The following is a 25,553-nucleotide window of genomic DNA, read 5'->3' on the forward strand; positions in this document are numbered from 1 at the left end:
GGCTCCTGGCTTATTTTTATTACCCACAACCTTTAGCTCAGTTGAGACAAATCCATCTGCTCTGAGCATGATTATGAAATATGGAAACAGCTGAAAGCAGCTCAGAGTCACGGGCAGCGGCCAAGGTGAGGGAGTTGGCCTAATACCCGCTTTAGTAAAAAATGAAGTAAGACCACAAAGTGGGCAGACTTCTCTTCTGCTGCAGCTTGTAACTTATTCTGAAGGCAATTCCAAAAATGGAACTTCAAAATAATCTGAGCAATAATAGAACAACTGTAAACAAACAAACACACAAACAAACATCTTGCCATTCATGAATATACATATTTGGAAACTCCTGTTTAGAAAAATACATCTTTAGAATCACATCAGAGAGCCTGAGACAGAAGTGTGGTTGTTTGTTTCTTGGTTTATTGTGTGTGTACCAACCATGCAGGGAGAAAAAAATTTAAATGTGTTATGGTCTAGCCTTTGTGGCCCCTGGCAAAGGTGTAGGAGCTGTCACCCCGCCATGAAACCCTGGGGACCACCAAGTTCACTTAGAGCCAAAGTGTGACTTCGGCACTCAATAGCCATTGCCTAGTTGACTTTAGCCCTGGCCTGATTTCTCCCAATAGTTAGTCCAATGGATACTGCAACTTTAAGAGTTTAAGAGTGAATTATAGCTCTTTTACTAAAAAACTCAAAAATACAGAATATGACAGTGCTCCTCAACAACCAGCCCTTTAAAAACACCCTCTTTGGCCCAACTGGGTGGCTCAGTGGTTGAGCATCGTCAACCTATGAATCGGGAGGTTCTGGTTCGATTCCTGCACATGCCCAGGTTACAGGCTAGATCCCTAGTAGGGGGCGTGCAGGAGGCAGCCAATCGATGATTCTCTCTCATCACTGATGTTTCTCTCTCTCTTCCTCTCCCTGCCTCTCTGAAATCAATAATAAATAAATAAATAAATAAATAAATAAATAAATAAATAAATAAAGAGTGTACCAACCCCTGAACTAAACCAAAACGTGAGGGCTCATTAACTCACCATGGGAAATGTCCCCCAAAGGTCAAATACCATCTTTAGAGGACCAAGGTCCTAAAAGACACTTTCAGGAATTGTGGTCCAAAATGGCAGCCCCTTGAGAGTGGAGCAGTGTGCAAGGGAAACATACATGCCACACTGGCCAACAAGCCCAGGTCCAGGCTAGAACTACCCCCAAGCAAGTGAATGCTGTGCCCTGAAGAACTGCTGAGAAACATCAGCCCACAGAGTGAAGTCTCAAATGTTTAACGCAGTCTGATCAAATTCAGTTAGGTGCCTTCCTGAATTCAGAGATTAGCTGCTATGGAAGCAGCACCATAGACAGTGTGTTTTCCACCGATAGATTAGAATCAGTCCTTACAGCTGGTTCTTTATTCCGTAATGTGGAAAATCATTTTTTAAAAATCAACTCTGGCTATTGAAAACTGCTACTAAACCCAGTCCTCTTTGTTATATATTAGAGGAAATTAGCATCAGACTCAGAGATAAGATCTCCCAAACATGCTCTGTTAACAGATCCACAGGCTGCAAGAAAGCTCTCTGTTCATTTTGAAGTTTGTCTCATTCACTCAAAACAGCTAATAAATAAACCAGAACACCAAATGAGTCTCAGGGCGGCGGCCAGAGAATGAGGAGCCAGTGGGTATTCTTTGCAATATACCAAAACCACAGGGCAGGGAGACCGCATTTAGCATCACTTCTTTGGGGTTTTTCCAGAACCGAAGATCAGAGATTGGTTTCTTGTTCTAACTCGGCCGCAAACTCAGAGTAGGACTTTGAGTTAAACAGCATCTCTTTGGGGCTGTTTCTTCACCTGGAAAATGGGATGGGGCCAGTTCATCTGAGGGCCCTTCATTTATTTTGGATAATGCTTCCAGAAAAGGGATATAGGCCCAGCCAGTGCTGCTCAGTGGTTGAGTGTCTACCTATGAAACAGGAGGTTACAGTTTGATTCCCTGTCAGGGCGCATGCCCAGGTTGTGAGCTTGATCCTCAGTGGGGGGCGTGCAGGAGGCAGCCGATCAATGATTCTCTCTCATCATTGATGTTTCTCTCTTTCCCTCTCCCTTCCTCTCTGAAATCAATAAAAAATATATTTTTAAAATAAAAGAAAAGGGATATAGAATGTCAGGGTGATTCCTGAGTTGTGATCTGTCTGCGCAGGGTTACTATTTAAAGCCAGGCGTTCTCCAATGCAAAGCATGAAAGTTGCCCGTGTGTTCCACTAGGAAATTGGTTTTTAAACTTCACTAGCTCTGTGCTGAATGTTGAAGAAACTACATACAGCCCTAGCTGGTTTTGCTTAGTGGCTGGAGTATCGGGCCCATGGACTGAAGGGTCGAGGGTTCAATTCCAGTCGAGGGCACGTACCTCAGTTGCAGGCTCAATCCCCAGCCCCCGCTGGGGCGCGTGCGGGAGGCAATCAATCGATGTGTCTCTCTCACATCAATGCACCCCCTCCCTCCCTCTCTCTCTAAAAAATCCATGGGGACAAAAATATGCTTGGGTGAGGGTTAACAAAAAATTACATACAAAAAAGCTTCTGTGAGCAGCAATACATACCTCAAGCCCCAAGGATCCTGCAAATAGGGAGCATCACAGGTCTCTTCCTCAACCTGTTTTTGGGTCTTATCAGCCTCTTACACACCTGTAGCCTGGGATGCCAGAGGTACCACGTAAAACCAGGCTGGCACCAGCCATACTCGGCTTGTCGTTCAGACCCTCAGCTACACTAACCAAGTTCAACAATATGATGTAAAATTAAACAAATCAGAATCCTACATCAGCTGACCTATGAGAGAGCATGGCTACCACAGACAGCATAAGGTTGTGTAGCTGGTTTACATAACACAGGTCCTTCCCAGATTAACACCATCTATTCCCACGTAAGGATGGGAGTTACTCTTGCCTTTCTGTCTTCCTCTTCATGGCTCAGAAACCAAATGAGCATCTCTGAACCTTCCCGATTCCTGGAAGCTGTCACAAGAGACTGTGTGACCCACTGCTCCCGCTAAGGACACATGTCATATTTGCCCACCCCCCAACCCCTAGTATCCCTGTGTTGCTCACCACCTGCTCTCCTTTGCAGGAACCAACCTCTAGAATCCTTATTCCTCCTTTCAAAAAGACAACACATCCCTAGGTCCAAGAGTCTCGCCCACGAAGAGTTGCAACACAACCTGCTTGTGCACATAGCTGCCTAAAGTTGGTGTAAACCACCTCCGATTCATAAATGCCCTGAGCATCTCATGTTGCCAGAGCTGTTTTACATACATGTGGCGCTCACCCCCAAAAGAATGCAGATCTGTAATAAAACAAAATTCTGACTCTGGGGAAATCCATTCGTTGGTTCAACCAGCAAATACTGAGCACCTGCTAGACAAACACACCCCCACGCCTGCCTTCCTGGCATGACTGTGTCATGGCCCCCAAATGAGATGGTGTGTGGGGACCTAAATGCCAGGATCCGCACTGGCCAGGGAGCCAGGGAAGCTTCTGGAGAAAAGTGACCCTGAGCGCTCGAAGGCCAGCATCTCTGATTTTTATTTGAGCAGGCAGGTGCTATTTTTATAACTTACAATGTAATAAAAGAGGCTGGGGGGAGGGAAGGGGTTATGTGGGAACTCTATAGTTCTGCTCAATTTTGCTGTGAGCCTAAACTGCTCTTTAAAAAAATAGTCTATTTTTAAAGAGAGAGAAAACTAATAATGTTTTGGGGGAACTCAGCAGTTTTGGATGTCTTTTGTTTTCTCTTAGTGTTTTCTGAATTTTCCAAGTTTTCATGAAATGACATCTTTATAACTAGAAAAAAATAAGTCATTTAAACAGAGAATAACACGCCCCCCTCCCAAAAAAAAGAGGCAATTGTATTTGTATTTAATAAAAAAAGACACAAAGTCATCACACTCTACACTGAAAACAGATACATTTGGCTGTTCATTATGCCTCCATAAAGTTAATTTTAAGAAGTTTTTAGAAAGCCTTAAGAGCTCTTACATTTCATTTTAAATAGCACATATTGCCCGGCTGGCGTGGCTCAGTGGTTGAGCTTTGGCCTATGAACCAGGAGGTCACTGGTTCGATTCCTGTCAGGGCACATGCCCAGGTTGCGGGCTCGATCCCCAGTAGGGGGGCGTGCAGGAGGCAGCTGAACAATGATTCTCTCTCATTGGTGTTTCTGTCTCTTACTCTCTTTCTCTCTCTCTACCTTCCTCTCTGAAATCAATAAAAATACTTAAAAATAAATAAATAGCACATATTACAGTGTATAAGTTATAATCTTCAGGAAAAGTTAATTTGTATAAACTAACAGTAGGTGTTCCTGTTAAGTTTCTAAGTGTTCCCTTTCAAGATAATTAATTAAAGTTCTCTAATTTGGGTGCCAGCAATTTGAAATTCGGGGTCCTGGAGCCTACTATTACTAAAGATAATGACTATAATTCTATAGAATAAATGGTTTTCTAAGCAAATAAAAATAGAAGTTATTCTTTAATGGGGATCCCCAGTGGAAGTCACCACAGTGGAGGGGGTTATGGGGAAGGCGGCCGAGCAATGATTCTCTCTCATCATTGATGTTTCTGTCTCTCTTTCCCTCTCCCTTCCTCTCTGAAGTCAATTTTTTTAAAAGAAAAATGAAGTTACTCCTTAATGGGTACAGCGTTTCAGCTTGGGATGCTGACAAAGTTCTCAAGACGGATGGTGGTGATGGTTTCCCAAGAATGGGAATGTACTCGATGCCCCTGAACTGTACACTTGAAAATGGTTAAAGGAGTAAATTTTATGTTATGTACATTTTACCATAATAAAAGTAACTTTCGCTTCTTTCTACCTGACACTTTTTTGAGGGGAGATTTCTTAGTTTTTAAATAAGAACCAATACAGGAGAAATGTCACAAATGCTCTGCCTGTTCCCTCACGGTGTCTTTACAAGCAAGAAGTCTAAACTTAGGGCGTCAATCTCTGCCATCGCACACACGGTAATGCAAGGTCCCCGCGACAAAACTTTTCCACCAGGTGGCTTTCAGGACGTCCACAGAGGCCCAGAAAGGCGTGTCCACAGAGGCCCAGAAAGGCGTGTCTGGGGAAACGCGTCCAGACCCGCCAGGTGCAAGGCACTCGCGCGGTGGGAAAAGCTGACGCCAACGTTACTGCTGCTGATTTCATTCCTTCAAATATTTACTGAGTGTCTACTATGGGCCAGGCACTGTGCCAGGCTTAGGTCTAACACCTGCTTTCCTGGATCTTGCAGCATAACGGCCTGCTTTCAGTCACCCTACTTGCAAGTTCAAATAACATTGCAGGACACGATGTGACCTGTGTTTCTCAAGGGAGCCGGGTGTTTTCTCGTTTCTTTGCACTTTGAAATGATTCAAACTTACAGAAGCGTTGCGAGAACACCACAAAGGACTCCTGTGTATCCCTTCACCCAGATGCAACAATTACTGCTGCTTTGGCACATCTACTTTATCATGTGCCGGGCTATCTCTCCCTCCTTTTACCTCCCCTCCATCCACATCCATCCAGCTCCCTCCTCCTAAGCTTCCCACTCCCTCTCCCTCTCTCCTTATATAAAGTTTTTCTGGAACCATCTGTGAGTCGCAGACATCTTCTTTTATCCCTAAATATGTCATGATGCATTTTCCAAGAACAAGGCCATCCTCTTATACAACCACAGTCCCATTATCCATTTCTGGCCGTTTAACATTGACCCAGTAGTATTACCCAATATACACTCCATACTCAAATGTGGCCAATTGGCCAAATGATGGGAGAAGAGGTGTTGTCCAGGTTCTAAAACACCGATTTGAAGGCTCCCTCCTCAACCACCACGTGGACTGACAGGACCCGAGGAGACCCGTCTTACTCCCGTGTTTCACAGGACTTTTCCTGAAAACTCTCATTATTTTAAAACTCCTTCCGACATTACTTAAGGAAGCTCTTGGACTGGAGTGATGGCCTCACATTAAACCTGTCTTCTGCATGATGTGACTTAGTTCTACTTCCCTTTTTGTTGCCATCACTAAAAATTCTGGATAAAAATATTTTCTTGTAATAAAATTCAGTGGCATCACTTTCCACCCCCTCTCAATTAGAAATTGTTCAAGTCCTAGTAGTCCTTCTGCTCAGCACCTCTCTCAGTCCCCTAAGGAGCATTTTTATTTTTTATTTTTTTTTAAATATATTTTATTGATATTTCACAGAGAGGAAGGGAGAGGGATAGAGAGCCAGAAACATCGATGAGAGAGAAACATCGATCAGCTGCCTCCTGCACACCTCCCACTGAGGATGTGCCCGCAACCAAGGTACATGCCCCTGACCGGAATCGAACCTGGGACCTTTCAGTCCGCAGGCCGACGCTCTATCCACTGAGCCAAACCGGTTTCGGCCTAAGGAGCATTTTTAGACAATTCTTTCCCTAATCAATCTCCTCCCAATTGAAATTAATAAAAGAGATAGACTGTACATCCATTCATACCTCTATCTGTGCTTTATACATAAAAAGAGTAAGATATTTCACCACCACCCCAGGAACCAATTTTTTATTACACCATTTAGAATGGATGGTATAAGGTCACTCACAATGTGGGGGTAGGGGGACGGGGAGGGAGAGCAAGATGTTACCTGCATGAGAGGAGACCAGACCCCAGTTCAGTCCAGGACCCTCAGCTGGGTTAGGTCCTGATTTTGAGACATATTACAATGCTACAATAATCAAAACAGTGTGGTACTGGCAAAAAGACAGACAAGCAGACCAATGAAATAGAATACAAAGCCAATATGGTATATGGTCATGTACATGGTCAAATGATCTTTGACAAGGGTGCCAAAAACACTCAGTGCAAGAAGGAAAGTTTCTTCAACAAATGCTGTTGGGAAAACTGGGTGTCCGTATGGAAAAAAAAATGAAGCTGACCCCTTATCTTACACCATATTAAAAAAATTAACTCCAAATGGACTAATTATGTAATGTAAGACCTAAAACTATAAAACTCCTAGAAGAAAACATGGAGAAAAGCTTCATGACATTGAACTTGGCAATTTCTTGGATATGAGACCAAAAAGCATAGGCAACAAGAGCAAACACAGACTAATGAAACTGCATCAAATTTTAAAACTTTTGTGCCAAAGGACACAATCACCAGCATGGAGAGGCAATTTATAAAATGGGAGAAAACATCGATTTTTAAAAAAAATAAGTAATAAAAACACATTTCACTACACGTATCACAAAGAGTTAAGGTATGCTTCCTGGCATAAATAACATGTTCTGTGAGGTGACCTGAGACCAAAACTCAAGGCCAGAAACTTCTTTCCAGTTCTGGGTAGAAATGCAGAAAGCTCAACGTGCTTCGTTTTTATTTTACTTCTTAACAATCGGTCATGCATACAATGTGCCACACACTGGCCCTTGCACTTCATAAATATTGATTAACTTAATTTAATCCTCACAGCAACCCTCCCTGGTAAACATTCTCATCAGCCTCGTTTTACAAATGAAGAAACTAAGGCCAAGAGAGGTTAGGCAACGTATCCACGTAAGTGGTGGAGCCCAGTGTGAAAGACTTGCATTTCTGCTCACTGAAGAGGGCAAGCCTCCTTGGCTGCCCTCAGCACACTGTCCTACCAGGCAGTGATTGCAGATGGCAGTGCCAGCCCAACCAGGGACGGGAAGGGGAGAAAAACCCCATCCCCTTGGGAAACCAGGATGGCCTTCCCCAAATCTCTGAAAGCCTGAGGTCTCCTAGCTCTGCTCTTTGCTTTCTCTTACTGAAAATCCCAGGCCACAATGAAAAGGTTATCAGGGTCAGCTTTAGGAGCTCTTACCACCCCCGGTGGCTGTAAACAAGAAGGGGGCATCTGGTCCTTTGGGAGCAGCCCTCCTGTGGTCCCTCCCAGGAAGGAAGTCCTGGTGCCGGCCCCACCCAGTCAGTGTGGAAGCTCACGGCTGGGGCTCCGCGAAGGGCATACATCTGATGTATCAGAGCAAAAAGAAGTGGCAAATGGGCCCGGCCAGTGTTGCTCAGTGGTTGAGCATTGACCTATGAACCAGGAGGTCACAGATAGATTCCTGGTCAGGGCACAGGCCCAGGTTGCTGGCTCAATCCCCAGTAGGGGGTGTGCAGGAGGCAGCTGATCAATGATTCTCTCTCATCACTGCTGTTTCTCTATCTCTCTCCCTTTCCCTTCCTCTCTGAAATCAATAAAATTATATTTAAAAAAGGAAGTGACAAATGGGACTCAGTTTTTTAAATAGAAAGAGCAAAATGCCTCCTAAATGGTGAAAATGCTGACAGCACAGATCTTCTCCCGCAGGCGACAGCCCCATCAAACTTAGACTCCAAGAAGCAACTATGGTTCAATGACGAACATTGGCCAGCTTGACATTGAGGCAAATACTTGAATGGACCTCCGGTCCCCAAGTCTTCATCTACAGCCCTGTCCGTGAAAGACCTCCAAGGCTGCTCTTGGGAACTGGCCCACATCACACGGGCCTTCCTGAGACACAGTCCCTTTGTGCTCTTCAGAGTGATGCCTCAGTGGTCTCCATAGAAGACCAGAGCTATGGCAAATTACTATTTTTATTAAATACATACTACAGTCAGCCAGGAAGTATATATTGCACCCCGTAGCCATTTTATAAAATAAGCCAAAAATTTTTTGTTAACATTTTAATATGATTGCAAATTTACACAGAACTTACAAGAACACTACAAAGAACTTCGTATTACTAAAGAACTATTAGCATTTTACCATCGTTGCTTTATCATTTTCTCTTCCTCTATATATGTGTACATACATTTTTCATGAACCAGTTGAGAATAAGTTGCCAACATAATGCCCCATGTATCCCTGAATATTGCAGTGTACAAATCAACAAATGTTTACAAGCAATTTTAAAACGTATGTTACCACAATTCCAGATAATGGAATTACATAATAAAGTTGGAGGTCTAAAAATGCTTATTGCCCTGGCCAGGTAGCTCAGTTGGTTGGAGTGTTGTCCCATACACCAAAAGGTTGCGAGTTTGATTCCCAGATAGGGCACGTAACTAGGTTGTAGGTTCGATCCCCAGTTGGGGTGAGTATGGAAGGCAAATGCTGGATGTTTCTCTCTCACATCAATGTTTCTCTCTCTCTCTCTCTCTCCCCCTTCCTCTTTCTCTAAAACTAATAAAAACATATCTTCAGGTGAAGATAAAAAAATTAAAAATAAATTTTTAAGGTGCTTATTAACAATCCATTCAAATTTTTTTGTGTTAGAATAAGGGGAAACAAGCAACATATTTCCCATTTCATCCCATTTACAGATGGAAAAAAAAACAGTCAACACTCATATAAAATGAAATAACTAAACAGGGAAGGGATAAACACACAAATCTCCCAAGCCTTTGGTTTAATGATCTTTGTTTTTCATAAGCTGCAAATATGCTGGCTTTACCTAGTTTAATGGACAGGTGCTCACAGGCACTAACAAATTCAATCAATTTCATCACAGTTAATATCTAGAATTGTCTAAGGATCACATTCAGCCAGGAAGTATATATTGCGTGCCCCATAGCCATTTTTTAAAATAAGTCAATTTCTTTAACTGTTTAATATAATTTCAAATTTACAGAGAACTTACAAGAATACTACAAAGAAGTGTTTATCACTAAAGAACTATTAACATTTTACCACAGTTGCTTTATCATTTTCTCTTCTCTCTATAAATATTTTTCTTGAACCATTTTAGAGTAAGTTGCCAACATAATGCCCATCACCCCTAAATACTTCAGTGCACAAATATTAAAATCAAATTAATAAGAATACAGTACTGTTATCTAGAGATCTTACACAAATTTTCCAATTGTCATAATAATGTCATTTATAGGAAAAGAAAATATCAGATCACGAGTTGCATTTAGTTTTTACAAAATGCAAATTGTGTATGTGATGCTACAAAGGAATTTAGAGTTTCAAACTAAGAAACAAAGCAAAAATAAATAAGGAAACAAACAAAACAAAAAAAAACACTAAAAATACCAGTAACTGCTACAATTCCGGAAAGGAAAAGGAAGCAAGCCTTAGATAAACAGAAATTCAGACAATTCCATGACGTGAATAATTGCAATTTAGTCTTTTCCAGGTTAGGTCACGCTTTGCTTTTGTTCAAAATCACACTTTTGGACTTAAACTTCACTGCACAGACATACCTTTAGTCCTCTTCCTCTGAGACAAAAATTTTCTGAAGTATCATTTTTTTAAATATATTTTTATTAATTTCAGAGAGGGAAAAAGAGGGAGAGAGAGATAGAAACATCAATGATGATAGAGAATCATCAATCAGCTGCCTACTGCACACCCCACACCGGGGATCGAGCCCGAAACCTGGGCATGTGCCCTGACTGGGAATCGAACCGTGACCTCCTGGTTCATAGGTCAACGCTCAACCACTGAACCACAAAGGCCAGGCTCACACACAAATATCCGAATTCTACCCCATAAAAAATATATATATGTATGTATATATACATATTGCTATTCAAAATGAGAAAAAGGGTGTGAAATTTTGGCTTTTAATACTATTTTCCTGAGTTCCAAATGACTCCAAAATAACCACGGAAACTGGTATTTGACAGAAAAATTTCAATAACAAAAACTCCGAATTAACTAAGTGACTGTGTTACAACACACTTTGGGCCAAGCTATCATCTGCAGACTTCTCGTAAAAAGAAAAAGGCACGCGTTAGCCAGACTAATAAAAATCACCACAAAGGATTTTGCTAGTACGAAGAGTAACATAAACGTGAAATGCTATACAATAAACGGACAACAATACCCTCTCAACAGCGCTTACCAGCACAAACTGGCTTTGTCCTGTTCACCTTTCCAGGGGCCAGTCCACTACAGGAGTCAGTTGGAATATGCACACAGGAAAGTTCTATGCTGAGTAGTTAGCCAGCAGGGCCGGGGAGCCCATTTTTATGGCATGAGTAATAGGGTGAAACTCAGATACACGAGAATCCCCAAAGCAAAGGGCATTCAAACCATGTGGCCAAAGTCCACACACTGAGCTTAATGAGTTAGGAGGCCTCCATATAGATCAAGATTCATCTGCCGTCGGTGCTGCCAGAGTCACAGGGCCAAAGAGCCCCCTCTCCCAGCCCTACAAACCCAAGTGAAAAAAGGATGATACAGGCAAGGAAAGTCATTACTAAGGACCAGCTCCAGGTGGAAAGAAGCAAGGCTGTCCAAGCTCTAAACACAGTCCTAAAACCACCATGGCTCCTGACCAGGAAAAAAACACCAGACATCAACTACTCACAGGAAGATTTTTCCCATCTGCAAAGTCACTAATTACAACACAGGGCCTTTCTTGGAGAAGGCCACAGGGAAGAGGGAGTGAGAGATAAACAGAATAATGATTATCTTGCCCTGGAATGAGCTGCTACTGCCTTACCCTGAGGCCAAACCCTCCTTGATCTCTTCTATAAAAGGAGGGGATAGAAAATCTCCATGTTTTGTCCAGAGTAGTGGGAAGAAAACATGCTTTGGAGTCAGACAAATCCTGGCTGTGCCACTTTCTAAAACTGTGCAGCTTATGTCACTCTATGCCTGCTTCCTCATCTGTAAAATCGAGATTCTACCTGCAGCAGTTAGGGTTCGATTTGGTTATGAATACGTAGCTTTAAAAAGAGGCCTACTGCCCTGACCGGTTTGGCTCAGGGGATGGAGCGTCGGCCTGCGGACTGAAGGGTCCCGGGTTCGATTCCGGTCAAGGGCATGTACCTGGGTTGTGGGCACATCCCCAGTGGGAGGTGTGCAGGAGGCAGCTGACCGATGTTTCTCTCTCATCGATGTTTCTAACTATCTATCCTCTCCCTTTCCTCTGTAAGAAATCAATAAAATATATTTTAAAAAATAAATTAAAAAAATAAAATAAAAAGAGGCCTACTACCCCCATCATGGGAGATGCCGGAGGTTGGCAGCCCAGGATTTGTGAGGTGGCTCTAATCAACCAAGTCCTCAGACACCAGGTTTCTTGGGTCTTGATGGCCTTTATCCCTGTCACCTCAAGGCTCAGAGTGGCTGTTGGAATTCCAGCCTTCATGTCTGTATTCCAGTGTGGGCCATATGTCTAGTATTCCAAGAGGAAAGACAAAAGAAGAAATGGTACAAAGAAGGTTCCAGGAAACCACTATGTGACAAATGTGTTTATACCCAAAATATAATCACACGGCAATCCCAAGCTGTCAGAGGGAGGAGTGCACACATAGTTTTATCTAGAGCAACCCCGTGTCCAGCTAAAAAACTGGGTCCTGTGACTATATTAGAAGGGGAAGTAGATAAGTCTGCAACACCTCCCATCTCATTTTAAGGATTAAACTGGATAACATATGTAAAGCGCCTGATGCTTCCTGGACCCGCAAATGTATTCCTTCCCCTTCTGGTAACACTGACATCTTATGATTTGTGGTCTCAGTGTCTTAAGGGGACCTTCCTAACGTCGACTTTTACAGCCTGGTCTACCTTTTACAGTGTCATCTCTGGTCACACTCCACACACCACCTGCATTCCAGCCATACCAAACTAACCTCCTCCTTTCCCTGCCCCAAGGTAGAGTTAGTGTTCTCATCATCCCCACCCCCCCTTATCATAACAGCAGCTTGCATCTAATAAATGCTTTCTATATGCCAGTTGCTGCCCTAAGCCCTTTATACCCATCTTAGATGATCCCAACAATCCTATGACACAGACACTACGTTACTCCATTTTACAGATAAAGAAACTGAGGTTCAGAGAGGTTAAATAGCTGTGCAAGGTCACACACGTAGTAAATTGCATAGCCATTGGAACGCAGGATCTGTATTCTTAGCAACCACTCTATGCTGTCTTGACTACCGATTGAGATGTCTGAGTGTCATTTTAGACCAGTGATGGTCAAACTACAGCCCACAGACGAAATCCAGCCCACCACCTGTTTTTGTAAATAAAGTTTTATTGGAACACAGACACACCCACTTGTTTACATCAGGAGAGTTGAGTCATTCCCACAGAGACTGTAGCCCACAAAGCCTATGATATTAACTCTCTGGCCCTTTCCAGGAAAGGTCGCTCACCCTGTTTTAGACTGTCAGCCCCTCACAGCAGAGCCCGAGCTTTTTCGCCATGTGATGTGCCTCCTGCATCTCACACGGCATTTGCCAGGTACACAAAAGGAGCTCACAAACAGGTGGGGTATGAGCATTCCACCAGGCCTAACGACATGCAAAGAGGAGTGTGTCTGGGGCTGAGGCTGCCAGCTCACTCAGGGCCCGGAAAGTTCCCCAGTTCCGCCAAGATTCTGTCAGCAACCAAAAGACCCAGGAAAAACTGTCGTGGTAGTTTCCCCTGCATTGTGAGCAGCCCCCATGGCTCTGATGGAGTGACCTCTATAGAGCTGAGTGGGGGCGGGGGGGGGGTCATTTGTATCCGTCACATAATATACTCAACTCCTCTGAACAAGGGGCCCGGGCGGAGCCCCCCTGCCCCCAGGTTCCACCACACAGAGGGAGAACCTGAATTCCATTACTTCCTAGGGGGCTTCCCAATCTCCCACTCCAGCCTCTTATCATTGGCCACTGGGCACATGACCTGCATTGCAGAGAAACACTTAGCATATGAGTTTTAGGAAAAGAGTTATAAACAATTGATGGGGCCTGGCCAGTGTGGCTCAGTGGTTGGGTGCCGACCTAAGAACCAGGAAGTCACGGTTTGATTCCAGGTTAAGGCACATGCCCGGGTTTCTTCAGGCTCTATCCCCAGTGAGGGGCATGCAGGAAGCAGGCGATTAATGATTCTCTCTCATCACTGATGTGTTTTTTTCTTCTCTCTCTTCCTTCGTCTCTGAAATCAATAAAAATGTATTTTTAAAAAACTGATGGGGGGGCACCTTGCCCCCTGGCTGGGTGGCTTGGTTGGTTGGGTCTTTGTCCGGATACCAAAAGGTTGTGGGTCCAACCCCCTGGTAGGGCACATGCGGGAGGCAAGGGATCGATGTTTCTCTCTCTTGTCTCTCTCTCCCTTCCTCTTTCTCTAAAATCAATAAACATATCCTTGGGCAAGGATAAAAATTTTAAAAAAAACAACACTGATGTTGGGTGCCTTTCAACTTGTTATATTCTCATCAAAATATTTATGGAAAGGGACCAAACCACATAAAAACATAAATAGTCCCCTAAAAACTACAGCACAACATGAAAAAGTTATTCATGGCTCAAACGCCTTCTTTGACCTTCCAAAAAGAGGCTTGCAACAAGACTGTATACAGTTTCCTAATTTTATCATTATTGATATCATTGCATGAGAGACAATTAAAGCACTTTCTTTCTGGGCTGTGACCATATTTGATCCAGTCTGAATTATCAAAAATCAAATTCTGGATGGTTTTCTTTTTAATTCCGTCTTGGCCTGGCCCCAAATCGCATCAGTCAGGAGCCGGGCAGAGCTGAGAATGCCTCCCACATTTCCGTCGAGATCATTCCAATCCTCCTCTCAAGACACAAAGGCCAGCGTCTCTTCTTTCTCCCCAGAGTTCTCAAACGACTGACCACTTGAGCAGACTGAGAACCACATGCTAAGCAGCAAATGGAGACAGTCATCCACTATGCAAATCAAATAACTAGACACCTGGGTCCCATGCAGTGGGAGCAAAGACTAAGAAACACCTGCATATTTGCTAAGACGGGGTCTAAAATGACCACCGACCTGTGCCCTAGGTTCCACGGAGTCACCCAGTGGTCTGTCTAAAATACCAGACTCCCAACTTCTGCTGAGGACCTACTGTGCGTCAAGCCTGTGCTGGACCTGGTGCCTGTGAGGTTAAGTGTCATTTTACAGATGAAGAAATGGGCCCAAAGAGTTAAGTGACTTGCCCAAGGTCATGCAGCAAACAAGAGGCAAAGCTGGAGCCTGTGCCCCACAGACTGCCCCTCCCGGAAGCAATGTGCCTCCCATGAGAAAGAGGCAGTCCCTGCTGTCCAAAAGCTCTCCCGGTAGCAACACAGAGGCTGGCTGGGATGGGGAGCAACCCATCTGCTTACACACTGCTGGTGGGACTGTGAAATGGTTCCGCCACTCGGGAAACACTCTGGGAATTTCTACGTGCACCTATCCTATGACCCCGAGATTCCAATCCTAGGTGTTTAACCAAGAGAAATGAAAGCATATATCCACTTAAAGACTCGTACACAAACAACGGCTTTATTTGTAATAGCAAAAACTAGAAACATCCCAAATAGGCACAGATAAACAAACTGATAATAATACAGATAAACAAACTGGTATATCCACAGAATATACTACTACTCAACAGCAAAAAGAAACTATTTATAAACTACTGGTAGGTGCAGCAACATGGGCAATTCTCAGACATTATCTAGGCTAAATAAACCAGATTCCAAAAAGGATACCCTATATGGTTCCATCTATATGAAACCCAAGGATACACCAAATTAATTCATAGTGATAAAATCAGAAACAGACTGCAGGAGAAGAGGATTTGACTGGAAGAAACTTTGGGGCAAAGGAGGTAGAATGTTCTGTACCTTCAGAGCAATGGTTACATGGTATAAATGACTGTCAAAACTCATCAAAAAGAGGGCCTAAGCTCAGCCAGTGTGGCTCAGTGGTTGAGCATCAACCTATGAACCAGGAGGTCATGGTTCCATTCCCAGTCGGGGCACAAGCCCGGGTCGCGGCTCAAGCCCTGTGCAGGAGGCAGGTGATCAATGATTCTCTCTCGTCACTGATGTTTCTATCTCTCGCTCCCTCTCCTTTCCTCTCTGAAATCATAAAAATATTTTTTAAAAAGAGAACCTAAGACCTGTGCATTTTATTGTATGCTAATTATACCTTTTAAAAAAGTCTTCAGGCTAATGATAATAAAATGGAAAGCAGATTAAAACATGTATAGTTCCGAAACTGATTCCTCTACTTACAGTCTTTAATGAGATCCCAAAGAAACTATGATTTGCCCGTTAAGGGAAATTAGATTTCCTTACTGGCATTAGAAACAATTTCCCTCACAATGTTACCTACCTTACATTTGCCCAAGGGGTCTGTCTAGTGGACAGAGATGGATGACTCCACCAACCCTTCCTAACAAGCCCAGTTACAGTCATGACAGCAACCGGAGCCCTTCCACAACAGAGATGGCTGTCACCATGGCAACCAGAGAATGGTGGGAAAGGTGCTGGGGAAGGGAGACTGAGAGCTTAAACTATGACTTAAAACTATGACTGAGTGGCAGGCTGTGAATGGCATATTCCTAACCCCCCAAATGTCCATGTCCTAATCCCTGCGACATGTGAACATTACCTTATATGGCAAATATGTTAGCATATGGCAGGTGAGATTATTGAAAAGGGGAGATTATCCTGGATTATCGGGGAGTCCACCACAGGCGTCCTTCCAAGAGAGAGAAAGAGGGAAATCTGACACAGAGAGGAGAAAGCACTGTGAAGACAGAGGCAGAACCTGAAGTGATGCAGTCACCAGCCAAGGAATGCCAGCTGCCACCAGAAGCTGGAAGAAGCAAGAAACTGATTTCCCCTTAGAGCAAGAAACTGATTTCCCCTTAGAGCAGTGGTTCTCAACCTTCCTAATGCCGTGACCTTTTAATACAGTTCCTCATGTTGTGGGGACCCCCAACCATAAAGTTATTTTCGTTGCTACTTCATAACTGTAATTTTGCTACTGTTAATAAATCGTAATGTAGATATCTGTGTTTTCCGATGGTCTTAGGCCAGCCGTGGGCAAACTACGGCCCACGGGCCGGATCCGGCTGTTCTATCCGGTTCTCTTGCTCTCCCCTCCGCTCCTTTACTTTGAATTTATATTAGTTCACACAAACACTCCATCCATGCTTTTGTTCCGGCCCTCCAGTCCAGTTTAAGAACCCATTGTGGCCCTCGAGTCAAAAAGTTTGCCCACCCCGTCTTAGGCTCTACAGCAGCAGTTCTCAACCACGTAACACAGATATTTACATTACGATTCATTAACAGTAGTAAAATTACAGTTATGAAGTAGCAACGAAAATAATTTTATGGTTGGGGGTCACCACAACATGAGGAACTGTATTGAAGGGTCGCGGCATTAGAAAGGTTGAGAATCACTGCCTTAGAGTATCAGGTGGGAGAGCGGTCCTGCCAACACCTTGATTTCGGCCCAGTGAATCTGATTCCAGATTTCTGGCCTCCAAAACCATGAGAAAACAAATGTCTATCTTAGTAAGCAACCAAATTTGTGGCCATTTGTTATAAAAGCCATAGGAAACTGCCTGGCTGGCGTGGCTCAATGGTTGAGCATCGACCTATGAAACAAATTCGATTCCTGGTTGGGACACATGCTGGGTTGCAGGCTTGATCCCCTGGGGCATGCAGGAGGCAGTCCATCAGTGATTCTCCCTCATCATTGATGTTTCTATCTCCCTCTCCCTTCCTCTCTGAAATCAACAAAAATATATATTTTTAATTAGCTATAGGAAACTAATACAGACTGCAAGCCTTAAATCCAGTATTGCTTCTGCCAACAGTTTACATTCCCCCCAACATCAAATCAAACTTCTAAGAAATATTCAAATCAATAAAAGGGTGTTTGTTTTTTTCTTAAAAGAAAATATCCTGATTACCATGGGGTAGGCAAAGATTTCCTAAACAGGACTCAAAAAGAACCAGTCGTAAAGGGGGAAGAATGAAAAATGTGACTCCATTAAAATTAAGAATTTGTGTTTAGTAAGACACTTGGTAAGAGGTGAAGCAGCAAACTACAGAGTGAATGAAGATACCTGCTTTCTCTATATATGTAACGCCCATTGTGCACGTGTCCATATATCCATCAATGGACTCCTATCCAGAATATACATGTAAAGAACGTTTACAAATCAATAACAGCAGATACCAAGGGCAAAGGATTTAAACAGCACCTCACAAAATGTAACATTTAAATGACCAATAAACACACAAACAGATGTTAAACTTCATTGGTCATCAGAGAAAGGCAAATGAAAACCACAATGAGAAACCACCCACCCCATTGCCTAAAATGAATCCAAGAGACAAGATCAAGAGTGGATGAGGATGTGGCGCACCGGGACTCTCAGACACTTCTGGTGGGATTATTAACAGATACAAACACTTGGGGAAATTCTCGGGCAGAATCTAATACGTTGGACATCTGCAAACACTCTAACCCAGTATTTCCACTTCTAAGCATACACCCACAGAAATGCATACATCTGTGCTCTAAAACACATGGCAGCACTATTCCTAGGGCCAAACTCTCAAAAGAACTCAATCTACATTAGATGTAAATGCAGTATATTCACACAATGAAATAAGGAGCAGCAGTGGAAACAGACAGACCACAACTCTAACCCAGCAACACGGGTGGGGCTCACACACATAATATTAAGAGAAAGAAGCCAGATACAAAAGATCACGTACTGTACATTATGAAATTCAAAAAGAGACCAGACTAATCTACAGTACGGGAAGTCAGAATAGTGGAAACCCTGTGGGGGAAATGAGAGGGGAGGGGGGAGGGTGGCTGATGTTTCTTGATTTGGTTTGTTCTACTTATGAAGAGTCACTGAACTATGTACGCTGAGGAATTGTGTTCTTTTCCAAATGTATGTTAGACTTCAAATCTACCCTCAAAAATTCAGTTGTTCAGAAGTTATGTGAAAAGGTATGAGCAGCTTTTCTTTTTCTCTAAAATGTTTTCAAACTTCAAAATGGATGCAAATTCACCTTGGGGCGGGGGTAATAATAGAAAAAAGAAAAGAAAATATAAATTACCCACAATCCCACCAACCAAGTAAAGCCATGGTAACCATTTGGCATAAGTCTCCTCAAATACACATACATTTTTTAAAAGGGGCAGGGGAGTAGAGTGGATCCCACAGGAAATGGTTGACACAGGCAGGAATTCAATAAATATATCCAACCAGAAGTGAATAAATCCCATTATATGCTGTTTTACAGCCTAGTCAATCACCCCTTTAATATTATTGTCATGAAGATATCTACACACCTGAAACTAATACAAAATAATATTGAATGTAAACTGTAATTGAAAAAAATTAAAAATAAAGTAAGTCGTGTGTCCCTAAAAGGTTTGATTGTGCTGACTCAGAACAATCCAGCAACCTAGAAAGCAGAACATATGATTATTTCTCAAGTACACATAGGCAAGAGCATAAAATCCAGAGCAGTGATTTGCAACCCTAGTATCAACAATTGCCTCTAAAATTATTGGGAATACTCAAAAAGCATTAATTTTAATTCAGTGGGGTTTTAAAAGTTAGTGTATGCCCCCCATGACTCTCCAATGGGTCAAGTGGTACCAAAACCATGGGAAATCATGTCTAGGGGCTAAACATTGTACCCTCAAAGCATGTGGTTAATGCAGATCAAGTTGGATGTAAGCCCTGGCTATTTGATCACTAAAAGTCCACACTGGGTGGTTTGTGGCGGGCCCTTAAAGTCAGGGAGGGTATGTCACAAGAAAAGCAAACTTTCCGACCCAGAAGACAAAGACTGATGGTTGCAGAGAGCAGGGCAAATGATAAACATATTAAGGACAAAGCTATGAGCAGGTAGAGAACCAAGATTTATAACAATAGCTAATACTGGCAAAACTGAACTAAATCCTGGTTTGATTTCTTCTGTCATTGATTCGTTTTCTTACTCCTTCAATGATATTTACTGGGCCCTTATTATATGTCAGATCCTGTTCATAGGGCAGTGAACAAGACAGACAAAATGATCCTGTCCTCTGAAAGCTTCCTTCTAGTGCCAAAGGACAAAAGAGTGAAATACTGAGCATGCAGGTGACAGTGAAGTGTGATGGAGGAGGGGGGCGTAAGTCACTTCCCATAGAGGTGTGTTTGGATCCAAGTTTTAAAGGTATCCCTTCAAAACAGGTCATCATCTCCTCCCCAAAGAATTCTGCAGTAATTACATTAATGAGTCCCAGGGTAATCACAGCGTTCAGAAAAATGAACCAAGAATGCTATGGACCAGAAAGGTCCATTTAAGAAGGGGCAATTTGAAGATCCAATAATAGCTACCACTTCTCCGGATGCTGCTATGCACTATTCTCAGCCCCTGATACACCAGTATCTTCATTTCATCCTCACATTGAACTATTGAGAAGGGCAAGGGTAACATCATTTCAACAGATGAAAAAAAAAGGAAGCTCAGAGCAATTAAGGAATTGGCCCAAGGTGACACATGTGCTGAACGTGCTAAATGTTGATGTCGGGATTTGACTTGGAGCCCACACTGCTCTGACTTTCCATATAAATGTCCACTGGTGGCCGGAGGTTTTCTTTTACCAACACTAGTCTTCCTTATCCTATCCAAGATTTGCCTTTCAGTATTTTACTGAGTTCTTACAACCACACCAATCACCAAGAAAAGAATTGGAGGCTGGTTCCGTATTTGCAGTGTATTCTTTTCTGCAAATAACAGAAACGGAATGGCAGTGAAGACCCTCAAATTTAAATATCACTTCCTAGATCCAATTAGAAATTATTTCTTCAAACACTTGACATTATAAATACTCCCAAAGGAGTTCCATTTTGGTTTGAGGCTAAAATTAGCCTTACGGCAAATGAGAGGTCATGTAGCTCTTTTCTTACCAGGTACAGACATCTCAAACTGAACACAACCCACATGGACCTCTTGGTTGTCCCCCATCCTATCCACAAGCATGCTCCTCCACTGTGACCTGCATCTCCAAAATGGACATGTCCACCGCCCAGCCTCTTAGGCCTACAAACTCAAGAGCTCTCCATGTCCCCTCTCTTTCTCTCACCTCCTCATCCAATCCATCAGCAATTTCTAGCTTCCCCACTCCAAATCTGTCCCTTTTCTCCATTTCCCTGCCCCCCAAGTTTAATCCCCAGCATCTATTGCCTGGACCACCATGATGAGCTCCTAACTGATCTGTGTTTCCCAGTCTGGCTCCTTGAAAATCTCATCTCCACACAGAAGTAGCCAGAGATAACTTTTTAAAGCATGAATCGAGACCACGTCACTTCCTTGCTAAAATTCTTCTGAAACACAGTGTTAAATTCTTCCCCCACCTACAAGGTGCTCCGTGACCTGGCTCTGGCCTGCTGAACCCCAAGCTCTTAGGGTTCATTCGCCCCTGGTTCACGCTATATAAAAACCAAAAGACGGCCGAACAGATAATGTGAATTTCAGGGAAGACGCTAAATTATTTCCATGAGTACTTGCCTTTATTTCAACATCATTTTTAAATCTTTTTTAAAACTTCATAGCACCTGTTACTTTCTGAAATTTTCTGTTCAGTTGTTTAGATGCACTCTTTAACACCACCCTGTAGTCTGTACCATGCTATTATCTCTGAAGTGTTTACTTTAAATAACTATAATGATAAATTACAGAAACTCCCACATGTGCATTTCCCCCGTGCTCTGATTACTTCACACTCTCTCAGCCAATGAGTGTGCAGCACGTGTCCCGGACGCACTCTCCTGTGTTGAGTGTGTACAACAATGTGACGTTTTCGCTCCCGTGACCTCTCTCTATGCCATTTATTTTGAGTTCTGGCTCAAACTGCCTTCCTAAGGGCATGGTGATGGGGCTGAGAGTGCTACAAGTAAATTAAGGCACAATATGAAACTGAATGTTAAAATGTAAGCTTTACAGCAACTTGAGGGCATGGGAGAGGACATCAGAGTACAAACTGCTGGTGGGTGACTGGTGTGAAGGGCATTATCAAAGCATGGAGGACTCACCAACAACTTGGTGTCTAGAGATTGTCAGGAACTGCAGGCAATTTGGAAAGAACTATCAAAGGAAGAATCCATGAGGCCCAAAAGTGCAGGTAACTCAAATTAGTTAGCCCACGTATTTGCACCAAGGCATTCCCCGGACTAGGAAAGAGTGGGCTCCTTCTACCTTTCGATTCTGCGTCTCCTCCACTACTTCCTGAGAAGATGCCCGTGTGTTTTGTTCACTGGAGTACTCCAGCTCCTAGAACAGTGCCTGGCACAAAGTAGATCCTCAATAAAATAGTCTCTAAACAAATAAATTCGTGAACAGAAAAATATGTTTTCTAGGTTTTTCTCTCTACCCTCCTCTCTTTTCCTTTTCACAGATCCAGCTCTGCCTTTATAAGACCCCTTGAGAAGGCCAAAGTGTGCAATCACAGAGCCATCATAAATCTCCTCCATATCACTAATGGACTCTCAGCCACTGTTCGGATGTGGGAAACACAACCCCAACAGCAAGACATTAACCATTATAAAGAGACAATGCTTTTGGAGTCTGTGGTAGACTAGAAAACAGTGAGTCTATTGTGGTTAGAATAACGAACATTGGCAGGTAGCTATAAAACAAACTCAAGATGAGACCTCAGTAGTGTACACAGTATATTTCACCTACACAGCCTGCATTCATGTAGGAATTATTAATTATTATTATTATTATAACTTTACCCCTTCTCAACCTTGCCTCTATCTAATACCCCAGTGGATTTTAAATTATACAAAAGCCTGAACTACTCCAATTCATCCTAAATCCAATCCAAAAAATAAGTCGTTTAATATACATTGCAGGTAAAATACAGTCCCCAAGTAAAATAACTGCAATCCAGGGTAAAAGTTCTGTTGGCTTCATAAGCTATTTGAAAAAAAAAAAAAAGCATTAAAAGTGATGCTCTGGTCCTACACACTCTACCTATTTTTTACTAACTTTCAAGAATTGAAAGGGAAAAGGGAGCGGCAAGAGCAGTTACTGGCGCTATTTTGTGACATAAAAAGAATTAAAAGTTAAAGTGCAGCTTCCACAACATAGCAGATCTCCAAGGACACCCTGTGACGGGAAAGTTCTCTGTCTACAGCATCAATATGGCAACAACTCAGTTTCCAAACTTCAGGGGTCACCTTCCTCCTAGTTGCATTACATGTAAATGACTGCCTGATAAATTTCAGCTGGAAGCAATCTTAACATTTACACACCATGGACAGGGAGAGTTGACCAAGCAATCTAATCTAACAAGCAAAGAGCTAGAGCTCCCAGGGTGTGGTTCAAATTTCACAAGCATCCCTGAGGGCCCCAAGCCCTAAGATCCAAAGGCTATTAAAGGCAGGACAAAAGATCTCATCAACGACCTCTCCAAAAAGCCCCGTTCTCTTGGCATGGCCACTTGTATTTGCCTCTGGCTTGTTTTGTAAAACGATGTAAACAGCGGTGTCCCATCTGCTCCTTTCAAGTCTTAACACCTCCTGTGTGCTGGGAGCCCCTGCCCTCCACATCCCCAATCCGACGTGTCCACAGTAGTCTTCCCAACTGTGAGGGCAGTCAGCAGGGAACTTCCAAATGAACCTAATGGGGAATATTATTATTACTTAATTAATTAATTAATTGAAATAGCAAACTGCGCATTCCGAAAGGGGAGAGGTTTACTTTTTTAAAAAACTAAACTTGCGTTGCAGAGATTGGAGGTCCCAAGCCACCACCAACTGGGCAGAGGGTAGCACGCGCTGGAAGGCACTGAGGACAAGGAGCAGGTTTTTGGTGGTGGTGGTGGTGTTCTTAAACACTTAAGTTTTAGATGAACTAAGTTATGGAGAGAATTGCTGTGATCGGACCAGATGTACTAATGCTTTTCATTCGGGCATAAAGCACGTCCCCTCTGCCTTCTTTTCTCAGCCGTTCAGGAGTACAGGAAACCGCTAGCGGGCAGGGCCCGGGACCCGCGCGCTCAGCCCGCCGCTCCAGTCCCTGCAGGTGCCAGCACAGAAGGAAACCCGGGCTCCCGCCTCCCTCCCCGCCGCGGCGGTACAGCCCTGGGGTGGGGTCACAGCGCGCCCAGCCTGGGCACCCCACCTGGAAAGGAGCAGCGATGCAGGGAGAGCACCCGCGTGGAGATAGCACCCCGCTTGCTGGTGGTACGATCGCGCACGCACACACTTACACACACACACACACACACACACAGAGGCGCGCAGGGAGGGGCGCGGGCGGCGGGCACGGTACCTGTTTTGCCAGCCCTGGAGGAGGTTGGTGTACTTGCTGAGCACGCCCTCGAGCGCCGGCTCCCTCCGGCGGCCGTCTCCCCCGGACGGGCTAGCAGCCACCGAGCCCGGGCTGCTGCGGCTGCCCCCGCCACCGAACCCGGCTACCGCCGACCGGCCGGAGATCCCCCGGCCCGCCAGGGAGCAGGAGGGCGAGGAGCCCGCAGAGGTGGCGCGGCTGCTGCTGCGGCTGCTGCTGTTGCTGCCCCCGCCGCCGTCCGCGCCCTGGGCCGCCCTCTCCATGGCCCGTGCGCGCCCGGAACCCGAATGCCCGCCCGCCGCGGTGGCGGCCCCCGCACTGGGGCTCCTAACGCGGTAACGGCGGCGGCCGCTGCTACAGCTCCGGGCGCCCGGGCCGCGCGTGGCTGCTCCAAATCCCGGGGAAATGCCTGACTCATACAGGAGGAAGAGAAGGAGGAGGCGAAGGAGAACTGGGAAGGAAGCCAACGGGGCTGGATGCAGCTGTGGCCGCCCCTCCTCCCGCCACGGCCCGGTCCCGGCCCCTCCCTTCGCACTAGTTTCCCGGGCAAGTTCGGAGCGGGTGGCCAGTTAGGCGAGCCCTCCTCAGGTTCCTTCTGCTCTTCCTCGGAGTCCTAGGGGTCGCTCAGGCCCAGGGGCTGGGGGCACTCCTGGGCGCCGATCCTCAGGGGCAGGCACGCCCTGTCACCCCTGGCGCTCCTTCTGTCGCCCCCTCCCGGATCCAAAGGGGTGAAAGGGAATCTCTGCGCGTCACTCCCCCACCCCCAACCCACCTCGGGAGCTGGAGGGAGTGGCGGCCCCACCCACCCTGTCCACCCGGATATGGACCTGCCGGGCCTAATCCAGACTCACACTCGGGTCTTCCGCGATAAACCTGGGCCAGACAACAGGTACAGTAACCTAGAAATGAGCATCGCAGGTGGAGCAAAACAACAGGGCCGAAGGTCCTCCAGGATCTCCGGTGTGTCCAGTAGGGGAGGGGGGAGGAGCGTGGGAAGGGAGGGGTGGGTGATCCTCACAGGTAAGCTATCCTGGGGCATTTTCACGAGGTGGAGCTAAATGGAGTAAGGCGAGAAAACTCAGGTTGCTGCAAATGCCTAAATTGAATGGCCTAGCCACCTTACTTGCACACCCTAATCCCCACCCTGATGGCCACATGTAAGCCTGGTACATCAGCACCTACACGCGTTATACAATTCCAAGCAGCTGGGAACCAAAGACTTTAAAACGGGTAAGACTGCCCTGAAATCAACAGATGTTTACACAGCGAAGCATTCTGTGTTGGCTGTAATTTCTGCCCCACCCCACTGCAATTAAATTTCTAAATTTAAAAATTGTTGCTCTTTGGCAAAAGTAGGTGGGTTGCACTCTCTCCACCCCACTAATAATTTTTTTAATATATTTTATTGATTTTCCACAGAGGGGAAGGGAGAGGGACTGATAGTCAGAAACATCGATGAGATTGAGAAACAT

The 25,553-nt window shown here is 44.4% G+C and overlaps 1 protein-coding gene across 2 annotated transcripts in view; it reads right to left on the bottom strand.

Moving 5' to 3' along the window:
* The window catches only part of OSBPL10 (oxysterol binding protein like 10), a 227,931-nt gene extending 203,455 nt beyond the window's left edge, over positions 1-24,476 (bottom strand). For both annotated transcript variants that reach the window (XM_080673447.1, XM_080673446.1), the window contains exon 1: positions 24,064-24,476. In XM_080673447.1, the coding sequence (XP_080529573.1) occupies positions 24,064-24,344 (281 nt within the window). In that variant the 5' untranslated portion in view covers positions 24,345-24,476. The remainder of the gene's footprint in view (positions 1-24,063) is intronic.
* Positions 24,477-25,553: the final 1,077 nt, after the last annotated feature.

The sequence above is a fragment of the Plecotus auritus genome (assembly GCF_963455305.1).
Source record: "Plecotus auritus genome assembly, chromosome: 6".
Lineage (NCBI taxonomy): Eukaryota > Metazoa > Chordata > Mammalia > Chiroptera > Vespertilionidae > Plecotus > Plecotus auritus.